The sequence below is a fragment of the Neltuma alba genome, unplaced genomic scaffold, assembly GCF_004799145.2.
Source record: "Neltuma alba isolate B1F8T4 unplaced genomic scaffold, ASM479914v2 tig00011873_pilon, whole genome shotgun sequence".
NCBI classification, from domain to species: domain Eukaryota; kingdom Viridiplantae; phylum Streptophyta; class Magnoliopsida; order Fabales; family Fabaceae; genus Neltuma; species Neltuma alba.
Window position 1 is genome coordinate 1 of NW_021636475.1, and position 24260 is coordinate 24260.

Here is a 24260-nt window from a genome sequence, read left to right on the forward strand (position 1 = left end):
TTGTTGAAGTTGGTGTGTACATTGTCTACATGGTCACTGGAGGACAGTCATTGCATAAGTTCCATGGCACTGTCTGTCCCGGCTGCGATAAGATCAAATTGTCCTTTTTCATTATTATCTTCGCCCCTGCTCAATTGTACTACCCATCTCCCCAACTTCAACGCTATTTCTGGTGTATCTCCGGCGGCCGCAGTCATGTCCTTTAGGTATATACATCCTTGTCCTTTCTTTTATCTGTCCAGCTTCCATTGATTAGATATATAGAACCACATAATCAGTAACGTTTGATTTGTTCTTTGTTTTTTTTTTTTTGGTCCCACAGTTATGCTGCAATGGCCTGGGCAGCATGTTTAAAACAGGGTATTGTTGACAATGCAGATTATGCTTACAGGTCAGATCATAGCGCTCTAGGGAATGTGTTCAGCCTCTTAATGCTCTTGGCAATTTGGCTTTTGCCTATGCTGGGCACAACGTGGTGCTGGAAATCCAAGCAGCAATCCCATCTACACCTGAGAAACCATCCAAGGGTCCTATGTGGAGAGGAGTTGTTGTCGCCTATATAGTTGTGGCTGCGTGCTACTTCCCAGTTGCTATCTTTGGTTATTGGGTTTTTGGAAATCTGAATGTTGGTGAGAATATTCTCATCAAATTAAATGAACCAGCGTGGCTTATTGCCATGGCCAACTTGTTTGTTGTTATCCATTTAATTGGAAGCTATCAGGTGATGAATATGTATATATAAACGTATACTTCGCTATATATGATTCCTTCTACTCACTGCAAACTTCTTCATGTCTCGTCCTAAGGCGTTACATTTCTGGCCGTTCTGTGATTCTTGATCTAGATTTATGCAATGGCGGTGTTTGACATGATTGAAACCTTGTTGGTAAGGAAACTGAAATTCAGACCTACAAATTTCTTCGTTTTGTCGTCCGCAATATTTATGTGGGTGAGGATAACTCTTACTCTTATGGGTTTATGTAATATCTCCAATGGATGTGCTTTGGTTTGTCAGTATACATTGATATACTTTCATATTGCAGGGCACACAATGTTTACTGCTATCACCTTCCCATTTTTCAATAATCTCCTGGGATATTTCGGAGGATTTGCTTTTGCCCCAACAACATGCTTTGTAAGTCACGAATGCTTGAAATCTAGTAAGATCTCTCTCTCTCTCTCTTTCCCCCCCTGAGGACTGACATTTGGTTTAACAATTCATGTTCTTTCAACTTTCAGCTGCCTTGCATGATATGGCCCACAATCCGCAACCCAAGGAGATTTAGTTTCTCTTGGTGGGCTAACTACTGGGTATGTTGGAATTTTCATTTTGATGTTATTAATCCTCATTGGTCCTTTTTGATTAACATGTGGAATCAGATGGATTGATTTCAGATTTGCATTTTGCTTGGAGTGACCTTAATGATCGTCGCACCTGTTGGACGATTGAGGGCAATCATAATTGAAGCCAAGACCTATCACTTCTACTCTCAAGTTAACATTCACTCTCTGATTGAAAAGTGATGTGTGGCATACGCAAATCAATAGAAACAAATGAAGCTGATGGTCCTGAAGTGGAGCCAGAGACTTGTTTGTTAGGGTTCACCTGCAAATCTTCACGACAGATGTATATTATATTTGTAGCTTTCTATTATCGTGAGAACATGTTGCCTGCGTTTCTTCTGGGAAAACTATTGTCTGTGTTTCTTCTGGGAAACTAGAATTTCTATTCCTTTAATTTATCGCTCCAACCGCAATTAGAGCAGCGTCCAGTATATGTCGATTTGTTGATCTTTATGATATTTTTATTAGTTATGTATTCCAACACTACCAAGAATTTAGAGAGAGGGAGATTTTAGTTGAACAAGAGATAGTGGGACTTGCAGATATTTGCAATCCTTCAGAGGCAATTAAACTAGAAATCTAACTGACTGACTCGTGTTTGTTTTATATTGTTTCTTTTTTTAGGGGGAACGATACTTTGGACCTTATAAAGAGAATAATTATTTGTGTGTACCTCTTTTCCTAAGAAGGTAATGAAACCATGCCATGATTTGATTCAAACTCCAGAGTATGTCTTTGTTTCATGTCCATCCCAAGTTAATATCTCCTGGCCAAAGTCTCTAGTTATGTTTGGAAACTGTGATAACCAATTTAAACCACGTTAGTGTTTTCTGGGTTGCGCTTCCAGGAAGAAAATAGCATATTAACAATTTTCAGCTATTAATTTTAACCTTTCATGGCCGGCTAAGAGACTCTCAAGTCTTCTGTGTCGGTTTTTCCAAGGCACGAACAGCTTCGTCTGTGTGTGATGAATTTTTCTCTATAACACGGCAAAATTGGACAATTTGAAAATCATATCAAAATGCAAGCAACTTTAAAATGAGAAACATTATGTGGTAGATAATATCAGCACAAGCAATACCAGAGATATTTCTAAGAATACTCAAGGGCCCGAGTCTAAACAGCCAACCCTACAAAGCCGAAATTCTAAAGATATTTCATTTTGTTAAGCTCAACCTTTAAGCAGACGGTTCAGGATCAACTTGTAGGCTTTTCAGCCCATTGTATATTCTTCACATGTTTTATAAAAAAAATAAAGTAATAAAATTACTAATAAAAGGCATAAATATGAATAAAACCAAGTCATATATACAAAACATTCATCAACATCCAAAAACATCTAAAACATCCATAAACAAGACAACAAAAAATATATTAAAAATCATAAGATAAATTTTTTAATACAAAGAACAACATCAATGTATTTCCTGAATTGGAACACTAGAGAGGTAGTAGAAAAAAATCATATAAACTTCACAAATAAAATCATAAGATAAATGAAAAGGTATAAAAAAAAAATAGTGGGTCAGAGCTGGTCCTTTTAAACCTAACTACCCTCTAGAGTTTTCAAATCATAACCCGGCCTTTGATTTAAATGAGTCAGTCCAACCGGTTTGACCTATTTTCCTAACTCTAAATATGAGAGAACATGTAATATTTAGATATACTTCTATTTGGTGTTATTCATAAGGCAAATAAAAAATATTTTATTAATCTTAATGAGTCACTTGACTAAATTATAATATGAATGTATCATTTTCCCTTAGTTTATTTTTTCTGTAAACTGTTATTTTTTTTGTAAGCTGAAAGTTATTAAATTTGTAATGAGGTTTAAAATTGTTCTTAGTTCTCATGAAATATGTTGAAATTACTTTAAATGAGATCATAAAAGTATTCAGAATGCTGTAGAAGAAGATTACAAGTGGACGATTCTTATCTCCATTACAAATAAGTCGACTACAATTGGATGTAGATGGTTCTGTCAAGAGATCTTGCATAAACCTTATTTCTAATAACGAGGGAAGTTGCACCATCGGCTCATGGAAATTTTTGTCCCATCATTAGTAATATTAACTCATCACTTCTTTATTAATATTATAAATTGAATTTGACATCTGACGTGTATTTTGATGTATATCAAATGTAATTAATTGTATTTAGCAGGTTCATTTACATTCAAATGGATGTGAAATTTAATGCCTGTTTAATACATGCATATCAAGTGAAATTCGTAGCATTTGATGCATCAATTCAATGTTTCCAATGAATTTGAAATTTAAAGTCTGATTTGATGTGTATTTAGCACGCATGTATGATGTAGTCATTCAATACCTCCAAATATATTCAAAAAGTATCAATTTTGGGTATGATTTACTGCATTTCATGCGCCTATTCAATATATTCAGATAAACTTAAATGAGACGCATACTTAATATATACCATGTCTAATTTTTGTATTTGACATGCCTATTTAATATATTCATTCATTCAATTAAATTTAAAATTTAGCGTATGGTTCATGCATACCAAGTCTAATTCATTGTATCTAATGTATTCATTCTGATATTAAATGTCCAAATACCTAAGCCTCTAATTCATCTTCTTCTTTTCGACTTTCTCCTTTACAATGACATGTCTCAGCCTCTCAACTCTTAGACATTGAGTTTTCATTTTTCTTTGTGCATTTCCTTCCTTGAAGGCCTTAGTCCCTTCTTTACGTCTTTATGATAATGTCTCCTCATAATTATAGTTTGACAGGGTGGTTCTTGTATCGCAACTCTCTTCCTCCTCAATCTCCATCATCTTAATAAATTGTTTATCCATTTTATTTGTCATATTGCCAATCATAGGAATAGATTGAACCATTGATTTTCCCACCTTTCACCAATTTTATTAGGTCTTGACTAGTTTCTTTCAACTAGTTTCTCTTACATTCTAAACTAGACCACTTACTGATTCATCCATTTTTTGGTTGAACCAATTGTCCAATTTTCAAACAAGGGCATACTTCAACAAAGCTAGAGGAAATTTTGGCTATAAAATTCATCACACTTCCTACTTGCTTGATGTAGTCTAATTTTTTTGGTTGAATCTTCACTCTTAGTCTATGAATGATTGGTTGTTCAAACTACACTTGGAGAGAAAAAAATATCACATGAAAAAATTGTGTAGAATCCAGAGAAATTTTTAAGATCAACCAATCAATGCCTGGAGGAGAAAAATGAAGGCCTAATCCTAGTGGCCTGGTACTGCACAAGATTCAACTGATGAACTTGAGTATCCTTTGTCTGTTCATCCTTGCATGTTCTTCTTCACCTAGTAGCTGCAGCTCATCTTCTAAAATGTATATAATAGAGAGAAGCCCATATTTGTTTCTTTTCTCATACTAAAATCAAAAGATGAATTGCACTGATCTCTCTCTGTTATATATTTCTGGAAGATGAAGTGCATTTCCTAGGTTCAGTAGAACATGAAGGATCATCAGACAGAGAATCCTTGAGTTCATCAGTTTAATCCAGTGGGTATTGAACGATGTCACTAGGATCCTCAGGCCTTCATATCTCTTCTTCCAATGTTGATTTGATGATCTTTAAAAATGCTTCTCAGATTCTTCACAACACATTTCATGCAATCTTTCTCTGCTCTAGGTGCTGTTTAAGCTGCCGATTGTTCAATTACTAAGACGTGAAAACTTCAACCAAAAAAGAAAATTAGACAATATCAAGCAAGAAAGAACTGTGATGCATTATAGCTGACACACGGGCTCAAATAACGGTAGCAAGCCACCATGCAAGATGCAACAGAGGAATCATTGTCACGACAACTTCAACAACAGTAAATCATAGACGACAAGACTAATGTCTGGAGTTATAACTAGAAAGTTCAGGTGGTTTAACTACCTCTTGTTATCTGATATCGGCCACCAAATCCTCATGAGATAGTTGATAGGTAACTGTGTGAATGTGACACATGATTGGATACCAGAATTTTGGGAAATCCTCTGTGTCAATCATGAAGCTACTTTTGAAGCAAATAGAGCAGTTATAGTACAGCACTGCCAGTAGGTGAACTGAAAATGGCAGCAGGATTGAATTTTGATAAGGTCTCCAAGTTGGGATGCAAATTTGCAGCTTCTTTTTACCTGTTTTTATTCTAATGTTACAATTTTTTTTTTAACTGAATAAAAAGCAGAAATCGAGCTCTATTTCTAGGCGAAATTACCCTTCAATAAAACATTATCCCAACCATTCCGAGGGCCTTTTGTTGAAATAAGACTGTAGGGATAACAAATCCAAATCAAACACAGACTAAGTACAGTGTAAGATAAATGATCAAGCAGAAATCTTCTAATTATTACAGAACTTATTAAGATCTTCTGCCTCAAACAACGAAAGCCTATTATGAGGATGACTAATTATTTGCTCTGTAAGATTTGGCAATACGACCATCAGCACCACGAGGGTAGAATCCACCAGGGTAGCGTTCATCACCACCTCCATAAACTATCCTCAACACTTCCCTAGGGGTTCTTCCGTATGCAGGCGAGTTCTTGTCACCAGCAAGCACATTCCCTGAAATTCTTCCCTCTGCTCCCAAGTTTCTTGGCACTATGAGCCCTTCGTCTTTCAGCCCTTCCTTCCCCAGCTTGTCCCTTAAAGCCGATATCCGATTCGTGAACTCAGCCACGCTCACTCCGTAAGGAGCCACCGTCTCCCCCCGCCGTTCGTATAACAAACTTCTGATCACCGCGTCTTGTCCTGATTCCACCCCCAGAAGCCCCGCCACTAGCTGTAAAATACATGCACACTTTTCAGGTCAACTAGTTAGGGAACAAATTGAAGGTACATGTAGTTCTAAGAAAAGTCGTATGAAGCCATTTTCATAACAAGCCTAATATATATATATATATATATTCTCAAGAGTCTAATATGGTATTAGAATCATTCAATCCGGGACGCAAAATAGTTAAGATTGGAAAAATACAAAAAAAAAAGGGGGGAAGAATGAAGATAGTAAAAAAAAAAAAAAGGAAAAATGAAATTAAAAAATACCGAAAAAATGCGGAAAAAATGAAGATGGTATACCTAAGATTTTTCGAGAGTCAAAAGAAGTACATGCCCAAGCAAAAAGGAAACAAAATAGTAGCAGGAAGGATATTAAAATATTGAGAAAATTCCACATCAACTAATTATATATTGCTTCTTTTTAAAAACGGTGTACATTGGATCCTTCATTCATTGACTTTATTTTTTCCCCCTCTTTCCACCTCTTCAATTCAATTTGTCCTCCTGCAAAAATAATATGAGATAATATAGTATCATAAAGTCCCAAAATTAATTATTTAAGAGAAAACATAAAAATACCTTTTTAGGCTCTATTTTAACATAAAGTCCCAAATTAATTATTTAAGACAAAACATAAAAAAACCCTTTTTAGGCTCTATTTTAATGTAATCAATATTTACTTTTAAATAACCACAATAAATACAATATAACTCATTTTAATTGATAAAAGTTTCCAAAATAATATAAAGAACATGGTGATTTATAAGTAATAAATTGAAGGTATATAGTTTTAAGGCAGATCCTATCAAATCGGCTTAAGGTATTTTGATAGAAAGACAGCCCCAATATACACCTACTTCTCAAAGGTCTAATACACACTCTTGTTTAAACATGCCAAATTAATTCTTAGTACCTCCGGTTTTTAATATGAGAGTTAGTTTAATATTTAATTTGTTTTTAAATATAAGACCTCAATTCACTTTGTCTCTCATATTTATTTATTTTTTTTAAAATAATTCTGTAATAGTTTATACATGTTAAAGGTTCAATCAAAAGAAAGATTCTAGTAGTGAAATGGGGGGAAGGGTTCTTTTGAGAAGGGGATTAAGGAAAATAGAATCAAAGACACAAACAAATAAAAAAAAAGAAAAAAAAGAAGCTTAGAACCCTTTTTTTCAGTTGTTGGGGTATTCTCATTTTTTTGGGTATAATTTTGGCAGCACGGTCGAGCGGTTAGAAGGGGGATTGCAAATCCTTTTCCCCGTTAAAATTTGATAATAGTTCTAACTAATATATATAATGAACAAAGGTATTTTATGAAAAAGAACACATAATTATTATAATAACTAACTCAATAAATTTTTAAATTAGCTAATAGCTCTTGTATTAAGAATCAAAAGTAGTATATTTAGAGGTAGTATATAGCTTTATGTGAGACCATAATGAGGTTAGAGATTGTTAAATGTATGCGTAAAGTTGATTTGAGGTTTACCGCCTTAGAAGCGAAGTTCTGGAGCTGTGGATTTGCTCCAACATAACCGGTGAGGCCAACATAAGGAATGACGTAAGACGCAAGCAAATAGTTTATTTCATTTGCATAGGGATCAAAAGGAGGGTATAGACGCCTCCCAAATGCATTGTTCATCACTTCACCAAATGCTTCCCTGCTCAAGTTCAACAATGGCCTTGGAAACCCTTTCACTGTGCTTTTTATAGCCCTGCAGTATTACACGTACAAAACACACCAGAATTCTAACAGAGAAAACAATATTAAGATCAAGCATGCTTCGTTTCACACAGTTCAAGAACAACCTTAAGTGACCAACTTCCTGTAATCCAAACTGGAGGATGATGTCTCTGACTAAGAAGCCCAGATTAGCCAATCTGCCACCAACTGGTGAGGGTCCACCATCAGCTAGTTGTGGAGCTACTGAATCCAATCCATGACCCGAGGCCCCGATCAGAAAGAAATCAGCTTCCAAGTACTCTAGATTCAGAGGGAACTCCAGAAGATCTTCATCATTGATCGTTATGCGTCCTTTTGCACTTACAAGCAACATTAGAAAGCTCAGAACGGCCACATTCATGGAGTTTTTTAAGGTGGCAGTATCATTAAACCCCATCTTTCTTGCCTGTTTTTCTCTTCAGTATTTCTGTGTCTGGTCTGTGTTCTCGTGATTCACGTATGACTTATATATACAACTAATGTCTGGAGTAATAACTAAAAAGTTCAGGTGGTTAACTACCTCTTGTTATCTTGTATCGGCCACCAAATCCTCATGAGATAGTTGATAGTTATCTGTATGAATGTGGCAGATGATTGGATACCAGAATTTTGAGAAATCCTGTGTGTCAATCATGAAGCTACTTTTAAAGCAGATAGAGTGGTTATAGTACAACATTGCCAGTAGGGGAACTGAAAATGGCAGCAAGATTGAATTTTGATAAGGTCTCCAAGTTGGGATCTAAATTTGCAGCTTCTTTTCTCCTCTTCGTATTCTAATGTTATATTTTTTTTTTTTTAAAACAGAAGAAAACAGCTCTTTTTCTAAGCGAAATTACCCTTCAATAAAACATTATCCCAACCATTCCAAGGCCTTTTGTTGAAGTAAGACTGTAGCGGTAACAAATCCAAATCAAACACAGACTAAGTACAGTCTAAGATAAACGATCAAGCAGAAATCTTCTAATTATTATATAACTTATTAAGATCTTCTGCCTCAAACAACAAAAGCCTATTATGAGAATGACTAATTATTTGCTCTGTAAGATTTGGCAATACGCCCATCAGCACCACGAGGGTAGAATCCACCAGGATAGCGTTCATCACCACTTCCATAAACTATCCTCAACACTTCCCTAGGGGTTCTTCCGTATGCAAGCGAGTTCTTGTCACCAGCAAGCACATTCCCTGAAATTCTTCCCTCTGCTCCCAAGTTTTTTGGCACTATGAGCCCTTCGTCTTTCAGCCCTTCCTTCCCCAGCTTGTCCCTTAAAGCCGATATCCGATTCGTGAACTCAGCCACGCTCACTCCGTAAGGCGCCACCGTCGCCTCCCGCCGTTCGTATAACAAACTTCTGATCACCGCGTCTTGTCCTGATTCCACCCCCAGGAGCCCCGCCACTAGCTGTAAAATACATGCTCACTATTAGAATATGAGAGTTTCATGCCAACTCATTATGGAACAAATTCGGGGTATATATGTAGTTTTAAGAAAAGTCGTATGAAGCTATTTTCATAACAAGCCTAATATACATATATATGTATATATCTCTATTTTTCAAGAGTCTAATATGGTATTAGAATCATTCAATTTGGGACACAAAATAATTAAGATTGAGGAAAAAATGAACATGGCATACCTTCTTTTTTTTTTTAGAATCAAATGAACATGGTATGCCTAATAAATAATAATAGTAGTAGGAAGGATATTATAATATATGAGAAATTTCCACATAAACTAATTAGATAATTACTTCTTTTAAAAAACCGTGTGTATTGGGTCCTTCATTTATTGATTTTATTATTTTTTTTCTCTCTTTCCACCTCTTAAATTCAATTTGTCCTCCTGCAAAAACAATCTCAGATAATATAGTATTACAAAGTCCCAGAATTAATTATTTAAGAGCAAACATAAAAATATCCTCTTAAACCCTATTTTAATGTAATCAATATTTAATTTAAAATAATCACAATAAATGTAATCTAACTCTTTTTTTTAAATAAAAGTCTCTAAAATAATACTTTTTTATAGTGTGTATAAGGGTTTTATATTTAAGACCGGAGGAGTATATAAAATAACATGGGGAAATAGAGATTTATCAATAATAAATTGAAAGTATAGTTTTAAGGTAGGTCCTATCAAATCGGCTTTAGGTATTTTGATAGAAAGACAGCCCCAATATATACCTGCTTCTCAAAGGTCTAATACACAATCGTGTTTAAACATGCCAAGTTAATTTTTACTACTTCCAATTCTTAATATAAGAGTTGGCTTGACATTCAATTTGATTTTAATCACTTTGTGTCTTATATTTATTCATTTTTTTCAAAGTAATCCTTATAATAATTGTACATGTTAAAATTCAATTTTAAAAAAAAATTTTAGTTGTGAAAATGGGGGAAGGGTTTCTTTTAAGAATGGGATTAAGAAAAATAGAACTGAAAATATAAACAATTAAAAAAAAACCAATTTAGAACTCCTTTTTTTAGTTTTTTTGGAGGGGTAGCTCATATATATATATATATATATATATATATATATATTGGCATCATTTTGGTGGCATGTCGAGGGGATTGCAAATTCTCTTGTCCCAATTCAAATTTGATGATAGTTCTAGCCAATACAAATAATTAGTAATGATATTCTGTGAAAGACAATACCTAATTATTATAAATAATTAACTTAATAAAATTTTTTAATTTATTCAAATTACTCAACTAGCTCTTATATTAAGGACTAAAGGTAGTATATAGTTTCATGAGAGAAACTAATGAGGTTAGAGATTGTTAAACGTATGCGTAAGGTTGATTTTGAGGCTTACCGCCTTAGAAGTGAAGTTCTGGAGCTGTGGATTTGCTCCAACATAACCGGTGAGGCCAACATAAGGAATGACGTAAGACGCAAGCAAATAGTTTATTTCATTTGCATAGGGATCAAAAGGAGGGTATAGACGCCTCCCAAATGCATTGTTCATCACTTCACCAAATGCTTCACTGCTCAAGTTCAACAATGGCCTTGGAAACCCTTTCACTGTGCTTTTTATAGCCCTGCAGTATTACACGTACAAAACAAACCAGAATTTTAACAGTAAAATAATATTAAGATCAAGCATGTTTTGTTTCATACAGTTCAAGAACAACCTTAGGTGACCAACTTCCTGGAATCCAAACTGGAGGATGATGTCTCTGACTAAGAAGCCCAGATTAGCCAATCTGCCACCAACTGGTGGGGGTCCACCATCAGCTAGTTGTGGAGCTACTGAATCCAATCCATGACCCGAGGCCCCGATCAGAAAGAAATCAGCTTCCAAGTACTCTAGATTCAGAGGGAACTCCAGAAGATCTTCATCATTGTTCGTCATGCGTCCATTTACAATTACAAGCAACAGCAGAAAGCTAAGAAGAGCCACATTCATGGAGGTCTTTAAGGTGGCAGTATCATTAAAACCCATCTTTCTTGCCTGTTTTTCTGTTCGGTGTTTCTGTCTTTGGTCTGTGTTCTCGTGATTCACGTATGACTTATATATACAAGTAACCGGCCGTGTCCTTTGACAAACAGTTTGGGTCGGTTTGTTGCTACGTGTTCTTTTTGTGAATGCTTTCTAAAGAATGCCTTCTGGACATGCCATATGAAGATTGCTCCCAGGTTTTAAGTTGATTTGATTGACGAAATAATTTCAACCAAGTGAAATGGCGTTCCGTTTTGAACTAAACAAAAACGCCTTTATATTTTTATTGTTTCTCTGAAAATGACCCAGGCCAAAAGAAAAGAAGGCGAGATAATAAAACAGATTAGTCCATCTAGACTGATATGTAAAATTTTTCAAACGTATTCACACAGTAATATAATGATGGTGAGATTAAGAAAACGGGACGTGGGTTCGTGTCAAAGGGCATGACGATTTGAAAACTTGCAGTACAAGAAATCGTTGGATCACGCTGCTGCACTCAGGAAAAACCCTCATGGCAACGTTAATTTAACAAGTTCAGGTTTTCATTAACTTAATGTCAGAAGAGTGAAAGAGATAAGATTTATCTCTTTTTGGCGAATCAGATAGGGAGAGAGAGAGAGAGAGATTGATGGTTTTTCAGGGCAAGGAAGTGCGCCGACAAGTTTGTCAAATGTATGAGTTTGGAATTTTTAACGTATTTTCACGTGCTTTCATTCTGACTCTTGTGCTAAGATTAGGTTTGCCTATGTTAGCTGCCTTGACTAACTTCCTTTCCAAGCTAGCTTCCCAAATTTCGTGTTGCGTGGACAGTTTTGCAAGTAATCTAAGCCCCTGGAATCAATCATTCTTTCCTTGTTATAGCAGACGCCATTATTCTTAATTCAATCATTGACTAACCTGCTCTTTTTTTTTCATTTATAAGATTTAAATAAGAACAAATATCCTCTTATTAGAAACGATCTTATTCAAGGTACTATCAAATACTAAAAGTAAATATTTTTCTTAGTTGAAATTCGAACCTTGATCCATTAAATCTACTTTTTAATTTATTAGTTAGACATAAGATCGCTACCAATGTTATTTTTAATTTGTTTTTGTATCAAGACGATTGACTGTAAGACGATTGACTGTAATTCCTCCAAACTTATGCTATATTAAAAAAAAGAAAAAACAACAACGGCAGAGATTAAATCAAAAAGGATATGGTGAATCTAGAAGTGTCATTAAATATTTTTTTCCTTATTTTTTTTTTTGAACCTTATTGTCACTAAATATTTTTCCTTGTTATTATTTAAAAAATAATTTTTTCTGAGTGATATTTTTCCACTTATTTCTGCATTTCGGAACTAAGATGTTTCTTCTATTTCTATATTGCACCCTCTAAAATCTAAATAATAACAAAGGTCTCCTATCTCGAAAACGTTGATCATCCGTCACCATTCATCACAATTTTGTTGTTTTCTTGAAGTTTACACTATCGAAAAAAAATTCTTATTATAAAAAAAATTATGCATAATAATGAAAACTAGATAAATTAGATTTGATTGTTGCCAGCAAAGTTTGACAAAAGTACACATTTCATCATTTAATTTTATATAAAGTTAAAATTTAGTACCTTAATTTTAAAAAATATGTTTTTATCCTTTCATCCTAATATCGTTAGTCTGAAATAATGATTTTCTTTTTCCATAGAATTCTGATGGTTGCTCCAGTACAGGCAAACATGAGAACTTAAGAAGGAATTAAAAAAAAAAAAAAAAAGGGGGCAAATTACATAAATGTACTTCAATTTTAACTTTATTGAAGTCCTAGAACTCTACCACTGAAAACATAGACGTGTTGGGTGCAAAAAAGTTTTGAAGTTCATGTATGTGACATTTATCAGTGCAGCAGCATTATATCAGCATGCACGTAGCTTATAGACGAAAACACAGCCAACTCATGATTTTAAGTTTGGGTGAAACAACACAAAACTCATCTTAATTACTTTAAACTCTACAAATGCAAAGTCATAATGCGTAAAATCGCTCTAAGACTAAGAAATTTAGGATACAAAATGACACCTACCCACTGCCTACCTGCCTACTTTCTCAGCTCTCAATCTTCTTTCTGGCTGTCTTATGTTGGTTAATGTCTCATCTCTAGATTCTCTGCCATCAGCTTCAACATCTTCATCACCATCTATGTAGATAATATTGTCTCCATCATCGCCATCCATCTCTTCCTCCCCGTCCCAATCGTCGTCATAATCTCCATCATATTCCGCGTCAATTTCTCCTCCTTCATCATCAACATTAGCACGCAGAGCGTGAAATTCCGGAGGAGGAGGGCAATCTTCTGTGATAGCCTCGTCTCTCTTTACTACGAGATGCCGGATGACTCGTTCATCTTGGTCCAGTAGTAGACTCTTGAACTCATTAATGTATTTGGTATCAACCTCAAAGTTCATCAAAATGTAATGTGCTCTGTCAGCTTTCTTTATCTTGTAAGCTAGTTGTCTCATTCCCCAATCATTGAGCCTCCACACTCGGCCCTTTTTCTCCCTTAGAAAGTCTGCAAATTGTGTTTGCACAAGTGTGAGGAGGATGACCAGATCAAGCTATTAAGGCAATGTTGATCTCTAACACAGCAAGTAATTGTGTCCAGGTTAATGTTAAGGAATTGATGCAACAGTTTTAGTGTTTATGATGTTACTCAAAGCCATGCAGGCATCAAATTGGCAATCCTACAATATCATGCATCTAGGAGTTTTTCTTAGTTTGAGCAAAGTATATTATTATAGTTTTACCCCTTTAAAGTTAGACCCGCAACTAATTTGCCCATGTGGTTCAAAATATGTCATCTGACCTACCTGGTTTAGTTATTACTGGGATTCTGTGATATTTTTTGTTCTATTTTCAACAGAAATAGCTATGTGAAAACTAATACAATGAAAAATCTATGTTTCACTTATATACTGAACAATTTCATAAATCTCCTAAGGCCAGAAAGAGAGGTTTGCTAATTCCCAGGCCAGAAAATGAATCACTCAAATATCTTGGGAAATTAAGGAACCAATTCTACATAGCATCAGGGACTTTGGGCAACAGGGCGCAAAAAGATTGAGAGAAAAAGTACTCTGAATCTTCTCATTGACAGCAGCAACCTCTTCTTCGTGCTTCTCGTGAATCAAGTAAACAACCTCATAGTGGCGCACTGTAAGATTAAAAAAGCAAAATATTGTGAGAGAAATGACTTTAAATGCTCATGAGATCTATAAAACAATCAGTAAACAAACAACATTTATTGTTTGCACCTTATAGAAGATGATTGATATCGAAGCATTAAAATTTTTAGAATTGACATGTACAGATATGTGACTTCATTGGTCAGATACAAGAAACGACAACATAAAACATTACTTCTCTAATCCTTTTTCCAGTCAGAAAGGAACGGACAATTGATTCAACGCCCTACTTACTTTGATCTACATCCATATCACTTTCCAGCTCAAGCACCAGAGATTCGTAGAGCTGTCCTGCAAATTAAAACAAATGAACAAAAGGCTCAATACAGTATCCATTATCGATAAAAATCTTTAAATAAAAGATGGAGGCAACTAGAAGGAATTGAATAAATGAATTATGACCACTCACTCTCTTCAGCATCTGCAAACTCTGGAAGAACCTTCCCGTCTTCCTCAACTTTCTTCTGAAATTGGAATTAACAAACTTCACTTCATTGTCATCGAAAAAAATCAACTCATAATGAAAACGGGCTAGACATTAGTGTCAAGTGGACAAACAGTCAAACACTACGGCGACATAATAATATGATATAAACCAATCTTGTTCAAGTCTAACAAGGAATTATCAAAGAGAACAACAGAAACAAGGAGGGGTAAAAAAAACCAATACCCATACTCTTGTTAGTGAGATTCTCCATCTAATTAATAGAGCGCAGATAAGTTTTCACAAGAGAGAAGATGGGTTGAATCATGTCAATTCTACTGATATTTTCTGAGCTAAGAAAATCTTTCAAAGGGTTCCATTGTTCTCTCGACCAAACCTAAGCATCCGTCATCTAATAGGGAAAACTGTACTATGAAACTGGGAAACAAGAATAGCAAAACGTGGGCTTCTAATTGTACGAAACTAACCTGTTTAAGGAGAACAGCTTCAGGGAAAAACCCTGTGGCCTCGTCGGGTTTGGGTATGAAGCTGTGGCTATCTTCTTTTTTGTCCCTGTTACAGGCCCCCACAATCAATGATACTGATTTCCTACGCCCAGAAAATGGCAGGAAAGAAAACGAAGAATATGAAAGATTCCTATCAGCGGATATCGAACAGGGATTGTAATTTATCGCTCTAACTCCATTGCCCATCATCATCTTTGGAGGCTTCAGTGGAAGATAAGCTGTAGATGAAGTCGGTAGGAGTACCTCCATGAAGGAAGTTTACAAGAGAAACAGCTAAAAAAGTCGCGGCAGTGATATATCCGCGAAGCGTCACCAGGGAGTAAGGCTACTTTCTATTAAAGCTTCAATTTTTATTTTTCAAATTTGTTTTGATTTTTGATAGTTGAGTTATCAACTTTTTTTTTTTTTGGTGATAATTTGAATGATTACCTTGAACAATAATTTACTCTTCGGTCTAAGAAATTACACACACACAAAAAGGTCATTTACTCATTTTTCTCGCAATTGAGTTAGAAGTGATATTCATGTTTAACTGCTTATTTGAGGGTTTCGATTATCTTAAATTAAGGTTTTAAAACAGTATCATAGTTCTTCAATCTATGGATGGGTGATGCTTCTTACAAAATTGTCTTTCTCGCATCCTTCATAGCTAACCTGTGATTATATCTTCAGTAGAAGAAAAAGCCGTAATTATATTTCAATTTAAGTGGTTTGACTCGTGAGAGGCATATGATGAAACAAATTAGCCTAGATAACAAGAAGCATCAAGTCTTATCCAGACTCAATTTTAAAAAAGATTTCGGAAATTTTTTCAGTCATTATAGGCTGATTAAATTTAACTGCGACACTGCCAAAATTTCAAGTCCCGCGGCAGGAGGGTAACGTCAGTAAATAGTAAGTATTTTGTTCCTTGCGCTTGGACCACCAACAATTAATACCACAATTTTAGGAGAGCAGCTTCAAAAGAGCAAGTTTGTGAATATCTCGTGTGCTATTGCTCTTATTCTATTCCAAATGTCCTCTGACAATAATATAAAGCTGTTTCGCTGATCTAACTGCATCGATTGGTGATAACACCAACATTTTCTCTGAACATGAGCAGAAGAGGACTAAGTATGATGTTTGGGGTTTACTATTATCACCCTCTCTTCAGAGGTTCAACTCTGAAGGTTTTAAGCGTATAGCAACTTGGCTGGGAAAAATCAAGGGCAAAAGGATCATTGCCATGCCATCTATTCTTAAGGCTATCATATTGCAGTGGACAAAATACCCGAAAATCAAGGGACAGCAGATATAACTGGGGATAATAACACTATACAATGGGTTCCGAGTTTCCCACCATCTTCGAGACTAAAAAGTACCCACAAGTCCTGCCCTCAATGATATAGAAGATGACTTTGCTCTCATCGTTGTTTCTTTCCCTTTTTCTTTCTCTTGCTTCCGCTTCCACTGCTGCCGCTACTGCCAGGATTTTTCATCCCGCTCCCGGAGTTAGACGGACTCTCGGCAGCAGTGCTGCCACCAAAATTGTCGAACATGCCTGCCTGTGCTGCATTCTGTAACCACTCAAAAAACTCCTCTTCTGTCATGGTTTCCTCCACATTCATTGTTGGCATCCGACCACCTCTTTGACCCGAATGTGATCCTTTACTTGAACCATGCTTTGATGTTAAACTAGTGTTTACATGAAAACTTGGCTTATGAGTATTTGCCGCACATCTCATACCCTGCAGCAAATATGTTCAGTATTAGTGTCTTGTGAATATCTTAATCTCCATATAAACCTCAAGGCGCAAGCTTGGAAGCAAGGTAAACTAAACAATTTCATGAGAAGACAAGAAGCAGTCCAAGTATTAGTTTAGCACTTCAAAAGAAATCATTCCTCATTCCAATCTGCTGGCTGGAGCGAGTGCCCTGTAATGCAATCAAGGATGCCACGATGAATCCCCATGTTGGGTGGCCACAAGTAATTCTTGCCGAGATTAAGGGCATAGTTCTTTTTCCTTTCTAGTTAGTTTCTAAGGGCAGGTTCCTCATGCTTACTTCAACAAAGACAAGCGGCACATCATAAGATGAATAAAAATAAAATTTTTTTCCCGGTTTTTGGGGGGGGGGGGGGAGTAACCACTACAGTACCTGACAGGTATACCATTCCGTGGCATCATATATCTGGCTTTCAGCACACACATAAGCAGCAGGCACATCCACCTGGGAAAAAAAGGGCAAAAAAGCAGTAAGAATATCATATTCTGACGTCATAACTAATAATACATGCAACAACGACGCCAAAATTCCATTTTAATGCTAGTTTTGAAAAAGGTTAAAATCAGAAAGCAAGACTATAGGCCACAAAATGCTTCCCAATAACAAGACTTTCCATCCGACATGGTACTTTGACCCTCACCTTCTGCAGCAATCCAAAAAGAAATGGCTGGGACAACTGTTCAACCCATCCATCACCGTCTTTGGCTTGATGAAAATCTTGGCAATCCTTTAAATGAAACAACACGGCGGAAAATATAAGTGCTGTGCCAGGGAAAAGAAGAAAAGCTTTCTCAACAAGGAAAACATGTGACTGTACAAAGGTAAATATTGTGGAAAAATCTGATATGCTTAACTAACAGTCATTCATAAGTATCAGAGGATCCATTAAGGAGATGAAGGGAAACCTGGCACCATCTTGCCCGAGACTTCTGTTTTTTTGTGTGTATCCATATATGAAAGCAGCCGCATTTTTTGCATGATATTCGCCTTGAATCACCAAAAGGGTCATCACCATCTGCATCTGATCGTGCAAATCCTGAAGGGAAGAATCCATGCCTACCATTCTACCAAAACATCCAGGGCTAAAGTTAGATAAGATATGAGCACCAAAACTAGAAAGATGATTAAGCATTTCAAGTTGTTGGTAAAGTTCAAAGACCTAGCGAATAATTTAAAAAAAAAAAAAAAAAATCAGATGAACCTTTCAGTGGGAAATACAAATGCTTGAATACCCACCGTATGTTTGATGTACTCATGTTACAATTCCAGGTTAGTAAACTTTGCACAAATATTGCTGTTAAGACAGCATAGCAGTTAATCATGTCTGCTTTTCTCATTTAATCTATTCTTATATAGCACATGTAATATATCAAAGGAGCAATGCTTCATTTCTATTATGATTTATAAACAATGGTAACGAGTCCGTCCCTCCAGGGTCATCTATATATCCATAACTATTTCCACTGGCCATATTCATAAACTTAATGCTGATCACTATGTTAAATACAGACATCATACCTTTTGAGATTGAGAAGCAGTCTGAAACCTGCGAAAGATACTCAGAAGCTCCTCCCTCCTCAATTCATCATCATAAGCTTTCCGTTTCAAGGAGTCCATAAGAACCTGGGGAATTTATTATGATTGTACAAAAGATTCAGGTGGAATTTGCTCGACTTTCTGAGTGAGCAAAAACAGCAAACTTACCTCATAAGCATTTTGAAGTTTCTTAAAAGCTTCTGCTGCCTTTTCATCACCCATATTTTTATCAGGATGCACCAACATTGCCTAACATTCAATATAAACATCTAATTCACGTAAGAAATTATCAAGCAACAGCAGCAAGATGCAAAAAGTTTGTTATAAATTTATAGAAGAAAAACAATAAGCACTAGATAACCGCTCAAACGATCACTAACGGTCCTGTAACACCTAAGACTAAGAGTATAGCATATTAGATAGATCTACTAAGAAACAAGACATAGTTAAGCCAGTATCAGCATCAGAGAATGGCAATAACCTTTTTCCTATATTCCCGTTTCACTAGTGAGGCATCAATGTTCTGATAGCGGGTCAGGCCCAATACTGAGTAATGATCAGAGCAGTTCAACAAACGGACGACTTCATCTTCAGAAGGTAAATCAGAGTCAACCCCACTAGTTGAAGGTACTCCAGCATTTCGATCCGCAGACAATCCAGCCCCATTTTCAGAGTAAGCGTGCATTGGCTCATCACTAGAGAAATCTGGCTGACCTTGCATTCCAGCTCTATGTTCAGAAGCATTGAATTGACTTTGCTCATTTATCCTTTTCTTGAGGAAGTATATTAGAACATCGCTTGAAATAAATGACAGATTTAGAGCCAATAGCAAGCCAAGCCACCCAACATACATCCAAGCACAATAGACAGAATACACAGTGGTGATAAGTAGTGCAAGACGTTCATGGCTCAACTTGTATGCCAGTCCTGAATTTAAATATTGACAAGCATTAGTAACTTTTCCAGGAAAATGCATGATAACAGCATATCTTAATGCTTTGTACATGAACATAAATATGTATTGTGAGGGTGCAAACACAAAAAGCTCAGAGAGACAGAGAAAATGATCCAAACAACACAAAAGACCAACAGATCACCTCCAAGGAAGATGAAAGTTGCAGTTATCCAGAAGCTGCCATAAATCCACAAGAAAACAAGTCCAAGGATTGCAACTACCAAAGTTGCAAGAGTAAGCCCAAGGAAGAATCCAATCAAGGCAGCCAGGCCCTGAGCCATTATGAGAACCAGTTAGAGTATATAGGAAAACACGTATTTCAGCTACAAGAGGCACTCAAAACCAATTTCAGGAAAGAAAATCATGGTGAGTCACGCTATATGCAAATCAACACCATGCACAAAACAAAATGTTACAAAACAGATAACGTGCATCTCCACCCCACAGGGAGTGTGATGATGGGAGTTATGAATTTGGCATATTGCTTGGTCATTTATCGCTGGATTACCGGGCATATCTTTAGTTCTCAATATAAAATTGCAATTATGAGAACAAGCATATATCTAGAAGTTGCAAATGGCATCCAATGCCTCCAGCTTCTGACAGTGAAATTGTGAGAGAGAGAAAAAACGGCTATAAAATAATTTAGGAGCAGGTCAACATTTAGATATTAAATAGCGATCTTACAGATAAATGATGAAAATAAAGCACGGTATTCACCCAAAATCTATACCTACTGAGCTACAAATAAATGAGACAACAGGCAGTGAAATATTCATAATCCAAAGCTGGAATTCTTTCAAGTTCACAATATTCATACTCAATCATATAGTTGGCTCCTTTTTTTGGTGAAAATCATACAGTTGGCTCCTCCGTAACCAAAACCAATCACACAAAAAAAGCCAGAAGGGCTGTTAAAATTTCCGTGCCAGTTGCTTTAACATTTAAAACACCTATTACACACTTGAAGACAGCAAAGGTTTTGGAGCTCATGAAAATTTATTAGATCCATTGTTCTTCACATTGAGGATAAAAATACACAATCATCATATAAATTACATAGAAACTCATGAATGACTCATTCAAATGTGCTAAATTGAATTCTCAAAAAGGTATAATGATACTTTTGGGATCTTCTAAAATCCACTTTCATGATTCATCATTTACATATTCCAACTTCCAACCATGACAAGAAAATGGAGAATCAAAACAGCAAGACCATAACATCAAATAGTCACTAGGGGCACCTAATGTGTTGAAGATATACAAAATTTATTAACACAGAGGTTACATATAAGGAAGCGAGAAATATGAATAACGGTTAAAAAGATTCAACAAAGTATATTCACTCAACAACAACAAACAACAATGATCAAAACCTAGCTTGAAGGTAAAAACAATAATAACTACCGCTTACCAGAATAACAAGAAACTTGAGCATCCCTATCATACCAATCACCGAGAATATGCTGCACCATATAACAGAGAAGAAGGAAACAGTCCCCATTCGTACAAAGGAATCAATACCCCTAAGTGCACAGTCCAACCAAAAAACTGATAAAAGAAGCAGTATATTCCCAAACTGTAAAACCCATTTCAAAGCAACGGGATATGCCTGCTGGATTTTCATTTTAAGATGATCACACGCTTTGAAAATACTGGACGTTACAGATACAAACAATGGCTTCCGTCTGGTTAGCCACATTGTAACTGCTGCAAAGATGGATGATAACCACACCCTTAATCTCCAAAAATACGTATTATTGGCAACATCTACTTTTTCTACAATACTTTGGATGTGAAACCAATTCAGGAAATAGCTCAACCAACTTTTCATATTTAGTTGACCTTGATTACTTCTAGGTAATGCCCCATTTTCTTTTTCTATAGGAATTTCCATATTCTGACTGCCTTCTCCTGAATTACTCCTGAAAGACAATGGTTCCCCCAGGTCATGCTCATTAACTGTTCCCCGCTTCTCTTTCCTGGAAAATTTCTCACAGTTTCGCACATTGTATTTACCATCTCCAGCAGTAGTTTCTTGGGCATTCTGTGAAGGACTGCTGCTCTGGTTTCTATCTGGGACCTCTTCGCCAGGGAAGACCTTCACCTTGCCACCTTTAGCATGTCCTTTCACATCTGAAAGCACAGACCCAGAAACCGGTTTTTTGTGGTTCAAACCATGATGATCCATTCCGTTTTTCTGTTGATTACCTTTCCGAGCCATAAATCGTCAATATCTTGAGGAACAGTACAAAGGAGATCTCAAATTATGCCATTTTTAATTCCATCAGACGAAGCATGCCACAATGGTGGTATTAAGCCCGGTTTCTGGAGCTATAGAATAGAAAGTTTCAGCATGTAATTGCAGGTATCTCAACGCAAGAACTGCACTTATGAAGGACATGTCAAGTTTTCACCCAGTCGTAAGAGATTACATAGATATATAGTTAACCATCAATATATTATTGATGGAAAATTTCAACCCCAATGACGCCAAGCCTCTTCACTGATTGCAATTTCCCTATAACAACATAATTGAGTATCAGAAAACTCCTAACAACAACTTGATTACTCGAGGTGTGAGTAACTTAATATGAAAGATATAGCGATGATGGCAATATAATGTTATATATGTGACTCGCCGTAGAACAGATAAGAACAAGTGCTTCTATAAGCTAAGCAAACTACTTCATACAAGTAGTGGTCAACGTGAATGCATGTGGTCGGATGCAAAATTATCCACAAGAAGAATCTGACAAATATGAGGTCAATCGCAACTTTAATTATATCTTATGCTGGTGTGCGATGCATGCTAATTGTCGGGATAGAAAGCAGGTGAACGCAAAGGCAGTGCCTAGGTGTCATTATCAGACAGCAATTCAAGTCGTCACATGCTAAACGCTAGTTACGAACACGTTTTAAGTCTCTTATTTAACTTGTAATACCCATAGCTTGTGTACAAAGTTTCCAGTTCATCAGTAAGAAAACTGATACTCAAGAACCCAATAAAGTATTTAAAAGAAGAACCCCAAAATCCTAGATGTTGCAAAACCCATTATCATTCACACAGCCCCCCACATGAAATTCAACGAATATCTCAACAAAAACGTAAACGAAGACCGCGATAAAGTTAAAGAATACCTAGTGATGAAAGATTACATGCAAGAAGAATGTGCAGCCGGAGATCATCATTAACAACATACCTTAAGCTACCCCACGATGATACAGACGAGATGCCCAATGGAAAAAAAAATTAAGCAAGGAGAGATAGAAAGATGGAAATCCCTAACACCAGAGGATTGTTGGGTACCAAAAACCCCAAAACAACATTGCTGTTTGGCGTATTTTCATCTTGTAGGAATTGGATAGGGAAGCTATATAAGGGGAAGATGCCAAAAGCTGTGAGTATAGGCTGCAGAGAGAGGGAGCCACTCACGAAGCTGTAGAATGGCAAAGCGTCCTTCTTGACCCGGCCTTGTTACTCCCCTCTCATCCACGGCCACTGACGCTGCTGAATAAGGCACTGTTTGGCTTACTCATTATTCGTGTTCCAAACACGGAAGAGCATCCCTGCCGATGCCCACGTTCCATGCTGACCTCGTCATAGTTTTTAAATTTTTTAATTGATTAAACGTGGAACATTTAATTAATATTTTTGTGTACAGTTTTATTGTGAAAATTTATTCATTCTACAAACTTGACACAATTCACAAATGAAAATTGAATATGTAATAAAAATGACACCACAATCGCCCTTATTTGCAAATTAAAAAAAAAAATCATCCATGCCGTTTTTAGGTCTCATTTAATATGAAGTTTAAAAGGAGATTTTCTTTCTATGATACAAAAATCAAGATATGCAATATTTTTTTGGATCAATAAGACATGCAATATTCTTACTAATTTTTTTTCGTATTTAAAGACAACATTCCTCGTTTATAACAATACCTTTTTATTTTATATTATTTTCTATTTCATAATATCATATCTGTTATTTTATATTATTTTATATTATTATCTCATATATCTCATTTAAGCCTTATTAGGATATTTTCACTTATTTCAGCTTTTAATTTTTAAACATAACTGAAATGTTATAAAGGAACAGATAAAAAATGAGGTTAATGCAAATAAATGAGAAAAAGCTTTAAGACCGTATAAGCTCTGTAGTTAAGAATATTTATGACTAAAAGCGAGTGGTCACTTGAATTTAAATTTGCACCTAATTCGACTTACATTAGTGTCACTTTTATGAGTTTACCAATTTATATTTTATAAAAATATAAAATGGATCTAATTTTTTAGGGGAAAAAAAGTAAAATAGAAACACATTTATTGAGAACAAATAAAATTTTGGAGGGGAAAACTACAAAAAATATGAAACAATGAACACTAAACTTGAGTGTTGTTTTGGTAACATATTTCCAACCTCGTGTATTTTATTTCATGCTAGCAAGTTGATGACCCTATTCTCTTACAATACACTGAAACGCCTGTAAAATTTTCTTCCTAACAATATTAA

The 24260-nt window shown here is 35.8% G+C and overlaps 4 protein-coding genes and 1 pseudogene across 5 annotated transcripts; 1 reads left to right on the forward strand and 4 right to left on the reverse strand.

Moving 5' to 3' along the window:
- Positions 1-5: 5 nt before the first annotated feature.
- Positions 6-1687, forward strand: LOC114718840 (lysine histidine transporter 1-like; annotated as a pseudogene).
- A 3821-nt stretch (positions 1688-5508) lies between these two features.
- LOC114718850 (desiccation-related protein PCC13-62-like) lies at positions 5509-8284 on the reverse strand. The gene is made up of 3 exons (XM_028904293.1): positions 7941-8284; positions 7621-7846; positions 5509-6132 (listed from the first exon to the last, which is right to left on the reverse strand). Exons 1-3 carry the CDS (start codon positions 8249-8251, stop codon positions 5755-5757), a joined length of 915 nt encoding a protein of 304 aa, XP_028760126.1. The 5' UTR covers positions 8252-8284; the 3' UTR covers positions 5509-5754.
- A 442-nt stretch (positions 8285-8726) lies between these two features.
- LOC114718849 (desiccation-related protein PCC13-62-like) lies at positions 8727-11410 on the reverse strand. The gene is made up of 3 exons (XM_028904292.1): positions 10993-11410; positions 10674-10899; positions 8727-9256 (listed from the first exon to the last, which is right to left on the reverse strand). The coding sequence occupies exons 1-3, from the start codon at positions 11301-11303 to the stop codon at positions 8879-8881; spliced, it is 915 nt and encodes a 304-aa protein (XP_028760125.1). The 5' UTR covers positions 11304-11410; the 3' UTR covers positions 8727-8878.
- A 1845-nt stretch (positions 11411-13255) lies between these two features.
- LOC114718847 (uncharacterized) lies at positions 13256-15784 on the reverse strand. Its single transcript, XM_028904291.1, has 5 exons — positions 15442-15784; positions 14939-14993; positions 14764-14820; positions 14421-14498; positions 13256-13856 (listed from the first exon to the last, which is right to left on the reverse strand). The coding sequence occupies exons 1-5, from the start codon at positions 15727-15729 to the stop codon at positions 13378-13380; spliced, it is 957 nt and encodes a 318-aa protein (XP_028760124.1). The 5' UTR covers positions 15730-15784; the 3' UTR covers positions 13256-13377.
- An 803-nt stretch (positions 15785-16587) lies between these two features.
- On the reverse strand, positions 16588-23230 carry LOC114718846 (uncharacterized). 2 transcript variants are annotated; one of them, XM_028904289.1, is made up of 10 exons: positions 22942-23230; positions 21153-22259; positions 19878-20007; positions 19262-19707; positions 18949-19029; positions 18763-18867; positions 18150-18308; positions 17885-17971; positions 17617-17688; positions 16588-17207 (listed from the first exon to the last, which is right to left on the reverse strand). In XM_028904289.1, exons 2-10 carry the CDS (start codon positions 21960-21962, stop codon positions 16884-16886), a joined length of 2214 nt encoding a protein of 737 aa, XP_028760122.1. In that variant the 5' UTR covers positions 21963-22259; positions 22942-23230; the 3' UTR covers positions 16588-16883. The 2 variants fall into 2 exon arrangements, with proteins under 2 accessions (XP_028760122.1, XP_028760123.1); XM_028904290.1 differs by having other exon boundaries at positions 22880-23180.
- Positions 23231-24260: the final 1030 nt, after the last annotated feature.

Excerpts from the sequence above, each read along its gene's own strand:
- LOC114718850 (XM_028904293.1), bottom strand. The coding sequence starts at position 8,251 with ATGGGGTTTAATGATACTGCCACCTTAAAAAACTCCATGAATGTGGCC. Across the intron at positions 7,847-7,940 it reads CAGGAAGTTGGTCACTTAAG|GGCTATAAAAAGCACAGTGA; the intron begins GTTGTTCTTGAA and ends GTAATACTGCAG. Across the intron at positions 6,133-7,620 it reads AGAACTTCGCTTCTAAGGCG|CTAGTGGCGGGGCTTCTGGG; the intron begins GTAAACCTCAAA and ends TGTATTTTACAG.
- LOC114718849 (XM_028904292.1), bottom strand. The coding sequence starts at position 11,303 with ATGGGTTTTAATGATACTGCCACCTTAAAGACCTCCATGAATGTGGCT. Across the intron at positions 10,900-10,992 it reads CAGGAAGTTGGTCACCTAAG|GGCTATAAAAAGCACAGTGA; the intron begins GTTGTTCTTGAA and ends GTAATACTGCAG. Across the intron at positions 9,257-10,673 it reads AGAACTTCACTTCTAAGGCG|CTAGTGGCGGGGCTCCTGGG; the intron begins GTAAGCCTCAAA and ends TGTATTTTACAG.
- LOC114718847 (XM_028904291.1), bottom strand. The coding sequence starts at position 15,729 with ATGGAGGTACTCCTACCGACTTCATCTACAGCTTATCTTCCACTGAAG. Across the intron at positions 14,994-15,441 it reads AAGCTGTTCTCCTTAAACAG|AAGAAAGTTGAGGAAGACGG; the intron begins GTTAGTTTCGTA and ends TTCCAATTTCAG. Across the intron at positions 14,499-14,763 it reads TGATATGGATGTAGATCAAA|TGCGCCACTATGAGGTTGTT; the intron begins GTAAGTAGGGCG and ends TTAATCTTACAG.
- LOC114718846 (XM_028904289.1), bottom strand. The coding sequence starts at position 21,962 with ATGGCTCGGAAAGGTAATCAACAGAAAAACGGAATGGATCATCATGGT. Across the intron at positions 20,008-21,152 it reads TCAAGTTTCTTGTTATTCTG|GGCCTGGCTGCCTTGATTGG; the intron begins GTAAGCGGTAGT and ends ATAATGGCTCAG. Across the intron at positions 17,689-17,884 it reads TTTTTGGATTGCTGCAGAAG|GTGGATGTGCCTGCTGCTTA; the intron begins GTGAGGGTCAAA and ends TTTTTTTCCCAG.